Source organism: Ipomoea nil, unplaced genomic scaffold, assembly GCF_001879475.1.
Source record: "Ipomoea nil cultivar Tokyo-kokei standard unplaced genomic scaffold, Asagao_1.1 scaffold0804, whole genome shotgun sequence".
Classification (NCBI taxonomy): Eukaryota; Viridiplantae; Streptophyta; class Magnoliopsida; order Solanales; family Convolvulaceae; genus Ipomoea; species Ipomoea nil.
The window spans coordinates 2,686,835-2,706,686 of NW_017617232.1; the positions used below are offsets into that span (position 1 = coordinate 2,686,835).

The 19,852-nt window shown below is 35.7% G+C and overlaps 2 protein-coding genes across 2 annotated transcripts; both read left to right on the forward strand.

Annotated features, from left to right (window-relative positions):
• The first annotated feature begins 5,585 nt into the window (after nt 1-5,585).
• On the forward strand, nt 5,586-9,058 carry LOC109177236 (putative serine/threonine-protein kinase). Its single transcript, XM_019326556.1, has 7 exons — nt 5,586-5,884; nt 5,985-6,182; nt 6,267-6,397; nt 7,433-7,646; nt 7,855-8,086; nt 8,163-8,313; nt 8,384-9,058. Exons 1-7 carry the CDS (start codon nt 5,863-5,865, stop codon nt 8,732-8,734), a joined length of 1,299 nt encoding a protein of 432 aa, XP_019182101.1. The 5' UTR covers nt 5,586-5,862; the 3' UTR covers nt 8,735-9,058.
• Nucleotides 9,059-12,542: 3,484 nt separating this feature from the next.
• Nucleotides 12,543-19,460, forward strand: LOC109177387 (adagio protein 1-like). The gene is made up of 2 exons (XM_019326750.1): nt 12,543-13,027; nt 17,288-19,460. The coding sequence occupies exons 1-2, from the start codon at nt 12,771-12,773 to the stop codon at nt 18,897-18,899; spliced, it is 1,869 nt and encodes a 622-aa protein (XP_019182295.1). The 5' UTR covers nt 12,543-12,770; the 3' UTR covers nt 18,900-19,460.
• Nucleotides 19,461-19,852: the final 392 nt, after the last annotated feature.

Consider the following 19,852-nt stretch of genomic DNA (forward strand, 5'->3'; position numbering starts at 1 on the left):
GCCACCGGTGGAGTGTGGTAGTCAATCCACTCGTAATGCCCTCTTGGTGCCTCCTTTGCAATCCAGTTGCGGCTTTGTTCTCTTCACGAGGAATATGGTCAACAACAACCGTCCACTCTTTCCCGATCCACTCTTTGTACCATTTTACTAATGTTCCACACTGGCCCAAGAGATCAGGACTACCATTGAGCCAGGAAACCGCTTGTTGCGAGTCGGTTGATAATCGTAGCTTTTTCTTCCCTTGGATCCATGCCCACTTGAGACTCAAGTAGATCGCCCAAAGCTCGGCTTCCGTTGCCGTATTCGTTTTCGTCATGCAACTGAAACCCCCGAGCCAGTTCCCTTTATAGTCTCGCATCACGACACCACATCCAATAAGATGATCGTCCGATTGGAAGGAAGCATCCATAGTCAATCTCGTCCAGCTATGGTCAGGGACATCACTAGCTGTTTTGTCATCTTTCACCGTATTTGGGAGCTTTCTACGTTCGAAAGCTGCTATCGTCATCTTGGCTTGAATCACTAATTACTAATTTGAGTTGAATCTTGTATTGCTTGTTTATGATTTGTGTTGAAGATCTTGTATTAAATTTAGTCTTTTCAATAATTGTTTCACATCTTTGTGCCTTCCAGTGCACATTTTTAAAGATCGTAAGGCTGAAGTTATTCCTGCAAATGGCCCATTTGCAAGCTGATGTGTAAAATGCCACATCATTATTTTATTTATTTTTAATATCAAATGGGTTTGCAAATTTGCAAACCCTGGCGGCAGCTTTTGTATTTTGTATTTTTTTTTACTTTTTAATATTTTAATATATTGGGCTCACCTTTGAAAGTTGATTAGATTTGTAGGTGTTGAGTTTGTCTCATATATGGATTGGGAATAAGTGTTTGTCTCATACTAGGAGTAGGAGTGAAACGGGTAGACCTATTGTATAGGGATTGGATGCCTATAAATATATTGGTTGTATCCCTAAAGGGTTGTGTGTCACCACTATCACCATCACTATGAATAAGAGTATTGTTTCACTCCCGTGGATGTAGGCACTTTGCCGAACCACGTAAATCTTGTCTTCTTTACCCTATTTGCCATTATTATTTTTCTTGTTCTTATTAATCTCAACAAATTGGTATCAGAGCACTGTTGAGATGGTCCGTTCAAGTACAAAATTCGAGGTATCAAAGTTTGATGGTACAGAGAATTTTGGGTTATGGCAATCTAGGGTAAAAGATTTGTTGGCACAACAAGGCCTTCTGAAAACCTTGAAGGCGGAAAAGCCAGCTGATCTGGAAGAGGCTGATTGGAAGGAGTTGAAGAAGCAGGAAGCTACGGACGTGGTACATGCTGATGAATCTTATTATAGTGAAGGTGATGTTCTAGCGGTAACTAGTAACAAGTTCGAACATTGTTTGGACTTGTTGGACGTTTTCTAGATGCTAGATGAGAAGGTGGTGAGGGGCGCTGTAGTGTTGGGCAGCGTGGATACCAGGAGGGGTCGTGGACCTGGTATCGATATGGGTCAATATTGGCTCGGTATGGGCTGGGCTTGTCATGAGTCACAGCTAGTATGGGCTGGGCTTTTGGCATGAGTCACGGCTGGTATGGGTCGAGCTTGTCACGAGTCACGGCTGGTATCAGTATGGGCTTATATGGGCTCGGTATGTGCCGGTATGGCACTGGTTAGGGCCGATATGGGTTTGGTATGGGAGGACTTCTCGGGACGACGAAGAAGTTCGTGAACATGCACTGGGAAACGTTTGGTGCTGCGTTGTGCGTGTTACTGGCCAGTGGTAATTGCTGGTTAGTGGAGCATTGGGCAAGGCACACGAGTTTAGTGTGACTTTGCAGGGGCGCTGTTGTGTTGGGGCAGCGTGGATACCAGGAGGGGATATGGACCTGGTATGGGCCGGATGCAGGAAGTCAGCTAAACGGGACAGTTAGCATGAGTCGCGGCGGTATAACAGGTCGACGGCTGAGGGGCGAATGGCTTGGAACAAAGCGGTTCGTGTACATGCACTGGGTAACGTTTGATGCTGCGTATGCATGTGGCTGGCTAGTTGGGATGAGCATGGTTGTTCCTACCCATGTGTATATGTGAGATAAGTTTTTTTTTCTCCCAAGGGGCATAATTATGAAGGTGGAGATGGTGAGATAAGTCTTTTCTCCTAAGGGACATATTTGCTAAGGTGGAGATTTGTTGAGTTATCTTTTTCTCCTAAAGGACATATTTGCGAAGGTGGAGAAGTCTTTTCTCCTAAAGGGCATATATGTGAAGGTGGGGATGGTGAGATAAGTCTTTTCTCCTAAAGAGCATATTCGTCAAGGTGGAGAATTGTTGAGTTATCTTTTCTCCTAAAGAACATATTCGCCAAGGTGGAGATTGTTGAGTTTGTCTCATATATGGATTAGGAATAAGTGTTTGTCTCATACTAGGAGTAGGAGTGAAACGGGTAGACCTATTGTATAGGGATTGGATGCCTATAAATATATTGGTTGTATCCCTAAAGGGTTGTGTGTCACCACTATCACCATCACTATGAATAAGAGCATTGTTTCACTCCCGTGGATGTAGGCACTTTGCTGAACCACGTAAATCTTGTCTTCTTTACCCTATTTGCCATTATTATTTTTCTTGTTCTTATTAATCTCAACAGTAGGGATGTAGTGTGAATAATAGATGATTTGCAAATTGGATGATGTGGAAGTGTGACCCATTTTTAGAGTGGAGAGATTTGCAGGGATAATGTTAGCCTAAGTGGCAGAATTTTTTTTTAAAGAGTGGTTGATCTTGAATGAATCAACGGCTTGAGATCCGCATTTTTCACCTAGAGCTCCTCCGCACCTAATCTTAAGCCTATATATATAGAGTAATAATCAAATGAGACCACATCTTCACGTGAGACCCTTCATAAATGCATACAAGCTACTACTCGATGCACACGATTAGATTAGCATGAATGCACACAATTAGCTACCCTATGTGCATAATAGCGCGTGTACATTTACGAAGGGTCTCACGAGAATAGGTGGATGCATGCACTTGAATATATATTATGGTTCGGTTAAGGTGAAAACCACTACTTAAATGTGAACTTGTGAACTCTTATGCACCATTGAGCTGAGCGCAATGTGAGACATTGTAATCCTTAGTGACATGCCCAACACGGGCTCCTCCGATCCGATCCTTTATCCATCAAGGTTTATATGGCTTTGGATGTGCTTTGGTTGGCAACTTTATTTTAAGTGGACACATGCAATGCAAGGGCCTTCAACACTATCACCATCAGCTTGCAAGCTTTTCTATGTGCACAACGTAACAGCGTCTAGAAAGGAAAATGTTTGTCCAATGCATTGACTCATCATTATTGCTTTAGCACTGCACATAAGTCTCTGCACGTACTAAATCATTTGTAGCACTTCACATGGAGCCATGGAGGCGGCATTACTGTTGAAATTCACATGCGTTTTGGAGAGTATATCGCAATAACAATGTCATTATAATTAGAATGGTTGCCATATATTCCCGTAGTTGAATGCCATGATTTCTTAACAAGTATTATGGCTTTTATGCATGGGTGGGAAAAGAGGTTGGGTGCCTCCATATATAATACGTTGTTTTGTTTCTGTAGAAGGATCTATCTTCGAGGATCAATTTTCTTAAGTAGCTATTTGCCATCATATAAGCATGCATTTGGTATAAATCAAGCAAGCTTACTTAAGCTTTAACATATTAACCTCTACTACAACACATACATATATACTTAATCATCTAAGCACTTTATCTTTAAGTAATATATATCTATATTATTTAGTTATATTTAAACGTTTACTATATATATATATATATATATATATATATATATATATATATATATATATATATATATATATATATATATATATATATATATATATATATATATATATATATATATATAGTGAAGTGGGTGGGGAGGAGGGCATCTGCTCCCACTATCTTCATACTAGGGGTGATCGCGGTTCCAGTTCCGGTTCAAAACAGCTGATTTCGGTTCTGCAAATGGCCAAACCGGAACCGGAACCTTATATTAAGGTTCCGGTTCTAACCAACAAATTTTATTATTATTATTATTATTATTTTCTTTTTATTTTTATTTTTAGTTTGTAAGTGTCTATCTAAGCTTTATTTTTTTACGGTTTGGAACCTAAGAATTGAATGAGAGAAATTCATCTTCTAATCTATTATCTACACAAGATAGTGAAGTTTTTAATAAATATCATTCCGCACATTCTTTATCTTATATTTATAATTATACCAAAAAAAAAAAAACTTAAATTATTGTATACCCTTATTTTTAAAAGGACGGTTCTAATTTGAAGTGTTTCTCTCAATTAAATAAACCATGTCGTTAAAAATAAAAAATAATAATAACAAGACAGTACGTTTATCTTAAACCCTTCAAAAAAAATTCTAAATTCTTCATTTATTTTGTCTCTTGACAGTGTCATCCGAATTGAGGGAAATTTTAAATTCTATTGTTTAATGTTTTATTTTATTTTTTGTGTCTTAATTCGGCGTGAGGAATGAAGATTGGAGACTCCCAACTAACGGACAGCTAAAAATTCTTTGGTAGATTCAATTGCACTTGGGGTGTCCCATCTATACCATTATTTACGAACACCAAAATCTGCAGCTAACATTATTTACGGACAAAATCTGCAGCTAACATTATTTACGGACAGATAATTTATTAACTGAAAGATATATAATATGTTAATTACAGACACATTAGTCATGTTTGATAAAATAATTAGTTTATAGATTAATTTTAATTTATTTGACTACTATTAATGTTTTATTTGATTAAAAAATCAATATAAGTATTTAGTTAATTAGTTTTTTGTAACTTTAAAAAGTTAAAATTCAAAAACTGTTCAAAGCAACTTTTTCAATTAATTTTTTAATAAAAGAAATTATACCAAACAACTATCAGCTAACAGATAATTTACCAAACACCTTTCTATAATCAATTTATGTTATCAACTAGTTATACTCTCTAATTAATCCAATCAACTAACAGCTATCAGCTAAACAACCATTTACCAAACCGGACCAATATTTGAATCATAATTCACAATGAAAGGTGAACCATGATCCATGGTCTATGATATTACAATTGCAATTAGTATTAGGGATGGCAATCTGCCCCGTCTCCATTGGGGATTCCCGTCCCCGTTGGGGATGGGGACGGGGACGGGGACGTGGACGAGAATTAAAAGTTTAGTTTTTAAAATTAAAAATTACAATAATTTAAAATTTTGACAAGGTGTTTACCCGGGACGGGAATAGAAATTATTTTCAATTCTCCGTCGAAAATGAGGACAGGGACGGAGACGGGATCGGGGTCGGAATTTCGGAGACGGAGACAGGGAGTATACTCCCCGCCCCATCCCTGCTCTGTTGTCATCCCTAATTAGTATCCATAACTTAGAGAGGGAAATGCGATTAAAGTATAGTTGAAGGAGCAAAATCAAATTAATTAATTTCATAAGAAAGTTTTGTTAAGTTGTGTTTTCAAAAACTCTTCTTTGATATCTTCTTCACGTAATCACATCTATCTGCCGTCCCTTGCAGAAGAAGACAACACTACAATTGGAGCATCGTCCTCGTACCGCGCTCGCTAACTATTTGCCTCTTTGGATTTTGCAGCTCCGATTCTTCCCATGTCGTCCTTTCACACTCCCTTCCCCACTGTCCAAACCAACACTCACATCATTCGGAACATTTCAAAGGCATTTAAGGAAAAACCCAACAACATAATCAAATCAAAACGGCTTTTGACGCTTTCTCTCACGGAGAGATTGAGGAAGAAATGAGATAGATGTCTCGTTTTGTTTTAGAAGGTGTGTTGTTTTAATTTCTGGGTTTCATTATGCCTTTACTTAGCTTCTAGATGAACGTAGAATTTGAATTTAGGGTTTATGGTTTAATTTGTGGGTGCAGTGATCTCTCCAACGCCGCCTTATGTGCTTGCAGAGCAGAGCGGCGAAGAATCTAATATGTGTTCTTCACCGGGGTTATTCTTTTTCCTTGGAAGTGTGGTTGGGTTCTTTAGTTTGTTGATTATCCTATTTGTGCTCTGGAAGTTTGTCAAGTTTCCTCATCTGAGAGCCTTAATTGATAGGGTAACAAAGCCACCAGGTTGTAGTAGATCAGATATGATAAAGTCTAGATTTATATATGTTCTTTTCCATTTTGGCTAATATAATGCTTTGTTTATTTCAGCAAAAGATGATTTCTTTGGTGGGAATCATAGCACAATCTCCCATTTTGACTTCCACACTCTTAAGAAGGCTACCAAGAACTTTCACCCAAGTAACTTACTTGGAAGAGGTGGATTTGGACCAGTTTTTCTGGTATGATTTTATATTGTTACTGTCTTCCGGGTTGGTTTTTGAATTTTTGTGGTCCCTTTCTTTTAAATAAATGAAGTCCTACCAAAAGTATAAGCGCAATCTTTAATGATGAATGATACAGGTTGCAAGTTATATCTGCAGATTCAGGACTTGAACATCATTGTCCTTAGGGAAACAGAATGGTTTTGTCATGCTCAATTAATTAGGTCATAATTATTAGGAGAGAGAAGTGATTTGGAATAAAACTGATGATTTTTAGGATGGATTGTAGACATGTCAAAAATAAATATTGGGCCCTCTAAAAATTGAGGCCCTATGTTGTTGCTCATCTTGCACGTCCTAAAATCCAGCCATGACTGTCTTTAATTTTCCCAATAGTTATTCTGTGAACTAGGGTCACCTTGTAAGGTGGACCCTGATTTAAAACGATATGATAGCGTTTCATCATGCTGAACGTGTTCTGAACATACTAGTTTATGAATATATATATATATACAATATAGCGTCTAGCTTCTGAACATTAAACTTTGAGTTTTTGAACATATGTAAGGCATGTTATGAACATGTAATAGAATGAATGGTGTAGTGTCTAATTTATAAATATTAAGCTTTGAAATAATGAAAATATAGTGTCTAGTTTCTGACTATTAAGCTTTGAGTTTTTGAATATATGCAAGGCCCGCATGTCATGGACATGTGACAGAGTGAATGTTGTGAGTCTAATTTATAAACATTAAGCTTTGAGATAATGAACATACAATGTCTATTTTCTGAACATTAATCTTTGAGCTTTTGAACATATATATAGTGTCTAGTATTTAAACATTAAACCAAGCTTTGAGTTTCTGAATATATATTGTTTCTAAACATTAAGTTTTGAGTTTTTGAACATATAAATGGGATTCTAAAAAAAAAAATCAAAAATTTTGACAAAAGGACAATGTTTTGGACCAATTAAGGTCACCTTAGCTTGCAAGGTGGAGTCTAGTTCATGATATAATTTGCGGTCTTTCTCTGATCTGCTGTATTTGATAGGGGATGCTAGCAGATGGGAGGCTGACTGCAGTGAAGAAGCTATCAGCAGACAAATCCCAGCAAGGAGAATCCGAATTCCTGGCTGAAGTGAAGCTCATCACAAGCATACAACACAAGAACCTCGTCCGCCTTCTTGGCTGTTGCTCAGATGGAGCTCAAAGGCTGCTGCTCTATGAATACATGAAGAACAGGAGTTTGGACCTTATAATATATGGTATCATCACTTCACATTATATTGTTACTTTTCTCTGTTCAGTTCAATTAATTTAAGCTGATAGTTGAATTGCACATTAATGGTTACATGCTCAACACAGTTCATCACAAGTTATTCTTGATATTTTAAACACCGGAAAATTAAAGGGTCAGGTAGACCCATAAACTTTATACCAAAAGTCAATTAGACGTACTATTATATGTTACAGGAAAAAGTGATGTGTCCCTGGATTGGAACACTCGGTTTCAAATAATTCTTGGGGTTGCTCGAGGCTTACAGTACCTACATGAGGATTCACACATTCGAATTGTTCATAGAGATATAAAAGCTAGCAACATTCTTCTAGATGACAAATTTGTACCAAGGATTGGAGATTTTGGGTTAGCCAGGTTTTTCCCTGAAGATCAAGCATATCTCAGCACTAACTTTGCTGGAACACTGTAAGTAGTTCTGTTCTTTTAAATATATATAGCCACTTGACAGATATATATATATGATGATGTTTTTAATTTGTAGAGGTTATACTGCCCCTGAATACGCCATTCGAGGAGAACTATCCGAAAAAGCTGACATCTATAGTTTTGGAGTTTTGGTGCTTGAAATTATCAGCTGCAGGAAAAACACGGATCTTACTTTGCCATCAGAAATGCAGTACCTCCCTGAATATGTATGTAGGACCTTAATTAGTTTGTCTCGTATAGGGATTAGGAATATGAGTTTATCTCTTTATATTGCAGGCATGGAGGCTGTATGAAAGGTCGAAATTGATGGAGCTAGTAGATCCCAGATTGCGGGGGGAGAATTATTGGAATGAGGTTGTGGAGAAAGATGTGGAGCATACAATTCTGGTGGCTTTCTTGTGTCTCCAGCCACATGCAAATGTAAGACCACCAATGTCTGAAATCGTGGCAAGGCTAACATGCAAGGTGGAGGTGGGTGAAATACCAATGAGGCCGGCGTTTTTAGATAGAAAACGACGGGTAGTGGAAGACAAGTTGTCGTCGTGGGATACCATATCGGAGCCCTTCCCATCTCCTCTTCAGAGCACTTCGCCTTCCCTCTCTCAACCTCCCTCCAAATTAAAGTAGGCCGGCCTCGGGCCTCGGGCCACCTATTATATTGTTCAGGTGAGTCCAGTCCTTCCCATGAGTTCTGTGAACAGATTTGGACCATTGAATACTCGAGATTAATGGTTTAGATTTCGCCAACTGTGCAATGTATAACTGTTGTAACTGTGCACTTCACTTGCACAGTTGACGAAATCTATGACATTAATCTCAAACATTTAACTGTTCACACGGACCCATAAGAAGGGGTGGACTCATTTTTGCAGATTTCGTTTCTTTAGAAAAGCTAAGGCATCAACTCGGAACAACATAAGGATTTATATAAATTTATTGTTTATGCATGCATTTTCTAGAATATAGAAAGTTTATAAATATATTGAGAAAAGGGTCAAATAGGTCCTTAAATTTTACTCAAAAGGGTAATTAGGCTCCTGAACTTTAAAAATGGGCAATTAAACACTTAAACTTGTTATTTTTAGGCATCTAAACTCAATAGCCGGTTATTTACCTGAAATAACAGGTCATTTAAAATTCCCACGATATTTTGGCGAAAAAATAAATTTTTTGACAACAATTTTTTTTAAAGCCTTTTACCGGAGACCGGTTGTCTTCTCTGGTGGAGAAGGCGACCACCGGAGAAGACGACCAGAGGTGCTGGTCGCCTTCTCCAATGGAGAAGACGACCAGTCCGATTGTCTTCTCCAATGGAGAAGGCTACCAGATCTGGGCTCCATTGGAGAAGACGACCTCTGGTCTTCTCCTCCAGGAGAAGCGTCTTCTCCAGGAGAAGACGGCCGGACAGACGACCGGAAATTGCTCCGGTGTGCTCTCTTTTTTTTTTCTTTTTTTTTTTTTTTTAGCGGCGGTTAAAGACAAAAATTTACCGGTAACCTGTTGGTTTCTGGTAAATTGAACTTATTTGATTCAAAAGGACAAGTTTAAATGTTTAATTGCCCTTTTTTTAAAATTTAGGGACCTAATTGTCCTTTTGAGTAAAGTTTAAGGGTTTATTTGACCATTTTTCTCTAAATATATTTTATATTTATGTTGCAGATTTCATTTCTGTAGTATGTACATATAAATATACCTTGGTAGAAAGTAGAAACTCGTTTAATTAATTTAATACACGTACAGAATAATAAAGTAAATTTCTTCTTTTCTCTGCAAACTTCATCTGCTGCCTGCTTCTACTTGTGGATCTCGCAAACCACTAGTGACATATAAATTGTGAATTTTTATTCAAAATCAAGTGTTAAATAAATATATTAAAATGATTTTTATCTAATTTCAAATACAACTAATAATTGTTGAGCATTAAAATTGATTTTTGAATAAACATATTGAACAGATATTAACTTAGTTTGTAATATTAATAAAGTTGATAGTACTCAAAAAAAAAATAAAAAAAGAAGAAGCAAATAATAGCGAATGACATTTGAATCAACAATGGAAATGTGTAAAGATTTTTTAATATTAATTAATAAAATGGTTATAAACTACTTTTTAAATTTTAAATTAATATTAATATTAATATTGGGATTAATTTAATTATCTAACAAGAAAGTAACATGTAAGTATTATAATAACCAATCAAAATTAGATTTAAAACAATTACTTTTATGCGGGGTGTATAGCATTTACACACTGACAGTTTTATCAAATATTAATCTTTAAAAAAAAAACATATTCCTTTAGTATAGTAAAGTACAAATATCACCATCTATTTTTATTTGTAGTGGTACACGATATTTCTTTTGCATTATAAAATTTCTCTCTCTCTCTCTCTCTCTCTCTATATATATATATATATATATATATATATATATATATATATATATATATATATATATATATATATATGTATATAATATGCTGAAAACATTTGCAAATAAAAAATTATAATTATAATTGAAAAAATTATATAGTTTATTTTTTTTAACATAATTTGTGAATACAAATCTAAAACAAAATTTTAAACTATTATAAATAATTTTGTTGATTATATTTAATAGGATTTTATTAATGTAACATATAAAAAGTAATATAATTAATATTTAAACATGATATTAATAGTGAATATTTAGTTCATAAAAGATTCAGAGGAAAAGACAACCGTTATATTTAACAAATTTTGTATATCTAGTGTGTTTAGAACAAAATGAAACTACAGTGTATCTAAAATAAAATTAAATAATTGTCACACATATTGTGTTTATATTATCAAATGAAATTGTAATTGAATTGAAATGACATTTTAGTTGTGTTGAAATTAAATTATAGTATGTATAAAATGAAAGTGAATAACATGTCTCACATATTGAGTGTATATTTTCAAACAAAACTGTAGTTGAACTGAAATGATATTTTAATTGTTCTAAAATGAAACTACAGCAGGTATAAAAAGAAACTGAATAACTTGTCTCACATATTGAGTGTATATTTTCAAATAAAACCGTAGTTGAATTGAAATGATATTTTAATTGTTCTAAAATGAAACTATAGTAGGTTTAAAAAGAAATCGAATAACATGTCTCACATATTGAGTGTATATTGTCAAATGAAACTGTAGTTATATCAAAATAATATTTTAGTTGTGTTGTAATGAAACTACAACGTATATAAAATAAAACTGAATAACATTTTCACACATTTGAGTGTATATTGTCCAATGAAATCGTAATTGAATTAGAATTATAATTTAGTTGTGTTATAATAAGACTATAGTGTGTACGAAATGAAATTCAGTAACAAGTCTCACTGTAATAAAGACTACTGTATATATAATGTCAAAGAAAATTGTATTTGAAACAAAATGAAACTATAATTGTGCTGAAATGAAACTACAATGTATAATGAAACTGGATATATTATTACACAGAATGAGCACCATTTTTTTTATTTTATTAAAAAAAAAACGGCACTGCTTTGAACCATGATCCACAATAAAAATTTCCAACCGTAAGTGCAGGCAAATTATGCCATGTATCCGTGTGCACCACGTCGTTTTACTTTAAAAAAAAATCATTTTCGATTGCCGTTAGTTACGTAAACATATGTTCATAATTTTATAATTTCACATTCTGAATGTATAGTTATGAAGTTATGGATGTGTAGTTATGCATGCAATTTTGAATGTATAATTGTGAAGTTATAAGTTCACATTCTGAACGTATAGATATGAAGTTATGTATGTGTAATTATGCAAATCTGAATGTATAGTTATGAAGTTATAGATGTGTAGTTATGCATGCAAATCTGAATGTATAGTTATGAAGTTATGGATGTATAGTTATGCAATTCTGAAAGTATAGTTATGAAGTTATGGATGCAATTCTGAATGTATAGTTATGAAGTTATGGATGTGTAGTTATGCAATTCTGAATGTATAGTTATGAAGTTAATGGATGTGTAGTTATGCAATTCTAAATGTATAGTTATGAAGTTATGGATGTGTAGTTATGCAATTCTGGATGTATAGTTATAAAGTTATGGATGTATAGTTTAAATTATGCACAATATAATGCTGTTAACGACAATCGAAACTGATTTTATTTTATTTTATAAGTTAGACATCAAAACGATGTTGTTTTTGTAACTGTGTGCACCATGCATGGTGCACATGGTTGCCCAGCATAACACCTCGTAATGGTCCTCCGACCCGAATACGCCCATTATCATCCTTTTAATGAACAGTGACATTAAAACAAATTAGTGCAACACTGAAAGCGTGATGTACAACAAAGATGCAGAGCGTTTTATAATTATCTTCTCACAGAATTTCAAAGGCCACATGGTGTAATTGACACTTCTCCCCCTGCCCTAACATCCGCCAACCACTCATTCTCTCATCCCCAAACCCCCAAAAAATAAAAGAAAAATAGAAATAAACCCTAAATTAAAAAGCAAAAATATATTTACTAATTTTTGAAATTTCCAAAAAAGAGCTTCGATTCTGGATTGACATTCTGACATTTTTCCTTGGCGATTTTGGAGGCTGACGAATTATGGGGTGAATAATCCTTTGGGGGAATCGAACGAAGCTTTGTTTTGCCCTGTGATGGAGTGGGATAGCAACTCGGATTTCAGCGGGGACGAGGAGAATTTGGAGGAGGAAGAGGATAGGTTAGGGTTCTTGTTCAGCACCGATGCCGGTGGCACGCCGCTTCCTTTTCCGGTAGACTCGCTTCTTCAGCCGACGCCTTGCGGTTTCGTTGTCTCCGACGCCCTCGAGCCGGACAACCCCGTTATTTATGTTAATTCCGTGTTTGAGATGGTTACTGGTTACAGAGCTGAAGAGGTTCTCGGTCGAAACTGGTGAGTCTTAACACGTTTCTGCATTTAATTTGTAGAATACGATTTACTCTACTGTGAATTGTGGAAACTAAGAATTGGAGTTTCGTTGGGACGGCCTAAACGAGGATTGAAATGAATTTTGCCTCACTTATTTGTTCTTCTCTAGACACTAGGTAGAGCGAATAGTGGAAATGGGAAATCCTTAATGTGAATTCTTTCTTATTTCATCGAAAGAAGGGGGGGATTCTGTATTTGATGGTTGAGAGTTTTTGGTTGTTTAGCTATATGTGCCCAATTGGCCTTCTTCAGGACAAAGAACATAGCTATTACTATGGTATTGTGGCTTTGAATGCCAAACAAAGAACTCTCACTATTTGGAACTATAAAGCTTGCCCTCCCCCCCTGATTTCTTTATAATTTGTTATCTAATTATTATTATTTTTGTCTAATTTATCCAGATAGTCTAGGTTTTGTTGTCCTGATTTTTAGGTATACCTCTGTAGTATTCGATCAATAGTTTTGCTGCTGCATTATTATAGGTTGTATTCTGCAATTCTTTACTGTTTCAAGGCAGAACTTATCTGACTGGCTGAATATCATTTTTGCCCTATCTGACTGTAGGGATCCTGCATGTCTAATTTCTTCAATATTTGCCTATTCCGTTTCTAATGAGTTGATTACCTATATTCAGTTTCTCATGGTTGTTTGTTGCAAAATATTGGCACTGCAATATTAAATTGAACCTCTAAAGGATGGTCAAGTTTCAGAAATGGGTAAAGAAGTTTGTATTTCACAGTATATGTAAGATTCACATTTCAAAAAAATGATAGAATGGTACAACTATATTAACCAGACTTGTCATATTATCAAAATGTAATAATGGACATAGACCTGGAGCCCTGGAGGACATGGGTATTTCGCATGGATCTGTCAAAACCTTTGGAACTTAACCAGAAATTTAGGGGTCGTTTACTTCATTTCTATGTTCCATTTCTCCAGTTTTTCATTTCTCCATTCCTCCAATTTTTCATTTCTCTAATTTTCTATTTTGTTAAATACAATCACCTATATAGCATTTGTACATTTCTACAACAAAGATGATAATAATAATAATAATAATAATAATAATAATAATAATAATAATAATAATAATAATAATAATAATAATAATAATAATAACAATAATTTAATAATAATAATAATAATAATAATAGTAACAATAACAAATTTGTGTGCATAAAGAGGAGGAAAAAAGAAAAAAAAAAGCAAAAAGATAATAATAATAATAATAATAATAATACTAATAATAATAATAATAATACTTATAATTATAATTATAATTATATAATAATAATAATAATATAATAATAATAATAATAATAACAATAATAATAATAATAATAATAATAATAATAATAATAATAATAATAAAGGGAAAAGTGGCATGCACAGGGCAAACAACAAAAGGAGAAAAAAAAAATGGCCACGCACAGGGGAAACGACCAAAGGACAAAAAATAGGCTATGTTGCGCATGCAGTGGGAATCGAACGGCTGACCTTTTCAAATGGGGCACTGTTCACCCGTGTCTCTCACCATTTCTCCATTTGGAGAAGTCCAAATATCTCTTCTCCAAAATTGTACATGAAGTTGGAGAATGGAGAAGAGTTAGGCAATTGGAGAAATAATTTTAGTAAACAAGTTTTTCATTTTCCATTCATTCACTTCTCCAATTCTCTATTTTTCCGGAAAATCCTCCATTTTTCCATTTTGGTAAACAACCCCTTAGCATTTGAGCTTACTCATGATTGATGTATAACAAAATCTGATTAGATAACTTAATTTTGGGTAACAGAGTAATACGCCAGATATCTTTGTGGCTATGGCCTATGGGTATTGAACAACATGATTCACTTCATATTTTGGGTAATGGCAGAAATTTAGATTTTGTTTTGGTTATACATACATACTTACATGTGTGTGTGTGTGTGTGTGTCAGTGTGTCTATATAATTCACTAAACTCAGTTTGGAAATGAGTGTCAAAACATAATACTCGAGTTTATACTTAGGCTCAGAATTGAAAACAATGTTGAGCCAATCAACTTGAGTGCACAATATTCTGATGCAATTAGACATCTATATGGGAACAGCCTAATCACTGACTTGCAAGATAAAGCTGATGCAAAATGTGATTAAGCATTCTAAGGAAGAAACTTTAAAAGAGTATTGTTTTGGATTGCTGAATTAACAGTTCTCCAGTTGATTTGAGGTAATTAACAGTTATCCAGTTGATTTTAGGTAAGCTGTAAGTGTAATGTAATAAAGCAGTTACTTGTGAGCACATTGCATGTTCCCATAGTAGTATGTGAATCTAAAGTTCTGTAATAGTGATGAATTGTTGTTGTACAGGAATTTGCTATGAAGGATAACAGCTAAGTTGAGCTATTATCAAAAGTGCTGTATATAATAATTTTTACAATTGTTATAATAAATCCATATTTGGAAGGGAAATCTTACATTCCTATTGCTTTCTTTTAGCATTATTTTTGGGGGAGATCCCACAACCCCTTTCTCACTAGTCCCCTCTCCCCATCTTGCTTTTAGGTTGCAAACCTCTAGTTTCTTGCAAGGATAAGTTCCATGACATTATAAACATCTTTTACACCATTTTAGGAGAAAAGGGCCTAGTAAATCTAGGGTTCTGAGTTAGAGCTTATGTTGGTGTTAATGTAATACCTCAAAGCATTGTACAAATTGCTTGGAAGAGAGCCCAAAGTCCAACTAATGGTATTGTGGGTGGAACCATAATTAGTCTCTACTTGGTGGTATGGGAAGTTGGGAGCTTATTTCAACATATATTTGAAAACAAAATATTGGTGTAAGAGCGTACAAGTGCTATGTATATATTCTTTTGATAGATCGCTTTCTGCTTTTGAAAGAAGCTTGTCTAGCCATCCAAAGCAGAGGTAGGGTGCATCTTGCTTATGTTTTCCATAAACCCATTGTGATTTATACATGTGTTCTTGTTGTTACAATTATAATTATACTTATAATTATTATTTCATAAGCCATACTTTATTACTTGTAAGATATTGTTGCAATTATTATTTCAAAATTAGTCTGCTTCAAAAGATCCAAATTCCCGTAAGATGAAGTGGTCTGTGTGTTTTACTGGTACTATATTTAGGCTAGTGTGTATTTAGTGTATCAAGTTGTTTAGCAATTAGCACTAGAAACAGTTAAATTGCTTGGGAAATGCATTTTAGGTGATGTGTTAATGTGCAATATATGGGCTCAAAGGTACTAGTCTTATAAGACTTTAGGGCACCTGCAGGTCCTGTAAATTCTACACAAGCCATGTTAAAATGCCCTATGGGTTCTCGTAAACACTTTTAAGTTTTGGAATTGAATGTGTTCTGTTGCTGAAATGAAGGTTTTCAACATAGAAGGATTCTCATTCACCTGGGGAAATAAGTGGTTTTCCTGCCATCGAGGGGTGGGGAAGGAAACACACTACTGAATATTGTTTTCCTTCTCATTTTATTAAGTGGTTCTTTGGAGCTAGAAGGCATGTTATCTACCAAAAATCCAAAATAAACAGACACTTGTGAATTGGAGCTGTGTTTTCATTTAATGTTCATTCTATGTTCCTTGCCAATACCTAGAATTTAGTTTATACATTTGTGGTTTTCCATTTGGAAATAGTTTTTTTTCCAACTATAATATTCTTATATAGTGTAACCAATGGATCTTATATTAGATGCTCTGCATTGATAATGGGGATGGATGGATGGATAGGTCCAGGTTGTGAATCAGATTGCAGTTTTAGGAACTTATGTATTGTTTTTATATGCATTAACTCTGCAGAAAAGTATATCCCAGTTATAGACACATCATAATTTTTAAATTGGCCAAGTATATCTGATTATCTGTCCACCCTTAGTGGATTGAAATTTGCAGGACTATCGAAGTCTCTCTCTCCTCCCCCCCCCCCCTTTTTTTTTTTTTTTTTTTTTTTTGTTCTTGTGCAGTTCTGCAATTCTATTGTTTGTGTATTATGGAGTACTATTTTACCTATAGCTATGTATCCATGAACAGTAGTCTCTTTCTACAACTATGAAAAGATACTAATGGCTTTATTACCTTGGGTCCCTGACCAATAAATACCATGTTTGTTAAGACACGAGAGTTTTGGAACATTTCTTCTGTTCCGTTCTTCTGTATTTTGTCTTATCGTATTCTCTGTTAATAATTTTCAATTTCTTTTATTTTTTTTCTGCAGTCGGTTTTTGCAATGTAGGGGTCCATTTGCTAAAAGAAGGCATCCGTTAGTGGACTCTGCTGTAGTTGCTGAAATAAGAAGATGTCTAGTGCAAGGGCTTGAATTCCAAGGAGAGTTATTAAATTTTAGAAAGGATGGATCTCCATTGATGAATAGACTGCGCATGACCCCTATTTATGGAGATGATGAGACAATCACTCATATTATTGGTATCCAGTTCTTTACAGAAATAAATCTTGATCTTGGTCCACTGCCAGGATCTTCAGTTAAGGAGTCTATAAGATCATCTGATAGGTATCGATCTAGTCTCTCTTCTTTCGGACCATTTTCTGATGGAAACCGGAATATCACTCGTGGAGTTTGTGGGATCCTACAGTTGAGTGATGAAGTCCTGTCTCTAAAGATTCTTTCACGGTTGACACCTAGAGATATTGCATCTGTTGGCTCTGTTTGTAGAGGACTCTATGAATTGACAAAAAATGAAGATCTTTGGAGAATGGTTTGTCAGAATGCTTGGGGAAGTGAAACAACACGTGTACTGGAGACAGTACCTGGAGCAAAAAGATTAGGTTGGGGTAGATTGGCGAGGGAATTAACTACACTTGAATCAGCAGCTTGGAGGAAATTAACTGTTGGAGGTGCTGTTGAACCTTCACGTTGCAACTTCAGTGCTTGTGCAGTTGGGAATCGTGTTGTTCTTTTTGGTGGAGAGGGGGTAAATATGCAGCCCATGAATGATACATTTGTGCTAGACTTGAATTCGAGCAACCCAGAGTGGAAACATGTAAAAGTGGGTTCACCACCTCCTGGCCGTTGGGGTCACACACTTTCTTGTGTGAATGGGTCTCATCTTGTTGTTTTTGGGGGCTGTGGGACTCAAGGCTTACTGAATGATGTTTTTGTGTTGGATTTGGATGCCAAGCAGCCCACCTGGCGTGAAATATCAAGTTTGGCCCCACCACTTCCGAGATCTTGGCACAGCTCCTGCACCCTTGATGGGACCAAGTTGATAGTGTCTGGTGGTTGTGCAGATTCTGGAGTACTTCTGAGTGACACTTTCCTGCTTGATCTTTCCATGGAAAAGCCTGTGTGGCGAGAGATACCTGTAGCATGGACTCCACCTTCCCGTTTGGGTCACACACTATCTGTTTATGGTGGCCGGAAAATCTTGATGTTTGGGGGGCTTGCTAAGAGTGGTCCTCTCCGTTTCCGATCGAGTGATGTATTTACAATGGATCTGAGCGAAGAGCAGCCATGCTGGAGATGTGTGACGGGCAGTGGAATGCCTGGTGCTGGAAATCCTGGAGGCATAGCTCCTCCCCCCAGACTTGATCATGTAGCTGTAAGCCTCCCTGGCGGTAGAATTCTGGTTTTTGGTGGGTCTGTTGCTGGTCTTCACTCGGCCTCTCAGCTCTACATCCTAGACCCTACCGAAGAAAAGCCTACATGGAGGATTTTAAATGTTCCTGGTCGACCTCCAAGATTTGCTTGGGGACACAGTACTTGCGTTGTTGGAGGAACTAGAGCGATAGTCCTTGGAGGTCAAACAGGGGAAGAATGGATGCTAAGTGAGCTGCATGAATTGTCTTTGGCGAATTCTACCACCATATGAACTAAAGAAAAATATTAATAATTTGGAAATGCTGTTGCACAAAAGTCAATGCGATTTTTGTCTGAAGAAATAAATATTTATCTTGAACCAAGCACTTGATGTAAATTGTTTTTGCTTGCTCCAAAACGCCCAACTGATCAGTAAGTATCCTTGAGCTAGTGGTTCCTTTATTTATTCTCTTGAAGCTCATGGGCATTGTGAGTGGTTGGTCTGATCTGAGCATAATTTTGTGAGAGGCTTGTGTGAAATAGTTTCTTTTGGTGCACTTGGAATCATTTACCTTTTTCGGGCTAGCAGTAGTGGATAGAACAGTAGGATATTCTGTGTTTGTAGGTGTAGTCTGTATTCTGTATGTCTATGTGCTCTGCTTCTTGTTCAGGCTGTGTACTTTGAACACTGGAGGTCAGGGGTAATATATAAAAACACGAAGAAAAAAAATAGAAGAAAAAAAAAAAACATAGAAGGGAGGCAGAGATGTGGAAGCATGGGAAAATATGCATTAGGTTTCTGATTTACTTATGCTTTGTTTATTAACAATTCATGCAGTAACATGTTTGTTGTACCTTCCCTTGTAGCATTTCACAATGCTTTGCTAACACCTCTCTCTTTCTCTCTCCTCTTCCAAATGCATCTCTCTCTCTCTTCTACTTTTGGAAATTGTTAAGTGTTTCAAACAGATGAGTGAGAGAGATGACTCTGCTATAGAAATACAGAGCCTTTGTGTAATTATATTAACATTCTCATCAACAAACCCTGCCATAATTCAATGTTTGCTTTCTTGCAATTTCATTGCTTATGTTATTGTTATCTTAACATGTGTGCACTTTGAGTTTTGGGTATCTTCTTGGGAGCCTCTACTGCCAAATTTGCAGCTGTGCACTGACATATATTTTTTGCACTTAAAAAAATGAATACTAATGTATTATAGTTTCATAGTTTGCAATTACTCTGAT

What these genes read in the sequence shown, in the direction of transcription:
- LOC109177387 (XM_019326750.1), top strand. Translation starts at nt 12,771, where the DNA reads ATGGAGTGGGATAGCAACTCGGATTTCAGCGGGGACGAGGAGAATTTG. An exon ending in GAGGTTCTCGGTCGAAACTG is followed by an intron (nt 13,028 to 17,287) that starts GTGAGTCTTAAC and finishes TTTTTTCTGCAG; the next exon opens with TCGGTTTTTGCAATGTAGGG.
- LOC109177236 (XM_019326556.1), top strand. Translation starts at nt 5,863, where the DNA reads ATGTCTCGTTTTGTTTTAGAAG. An exon ending in GTCTCGTTTTGTTTTAGAAG is followed by an intron (nt 5,885 to 5,984) that starts GTGTGTTGTTTT and finishes TTGTGGGTGCAG; the next exon opens with TGATCTCTCCAACGCCGCCT. An exon ending in TTTGGACCTTATAATATATG is followed by an intron (nt 7,647 to 7,854) that starts GTATCATCACTT and finishes TATATGTTACAG; the next exon opens with GAAAAAGTGATGTGTCCCTG.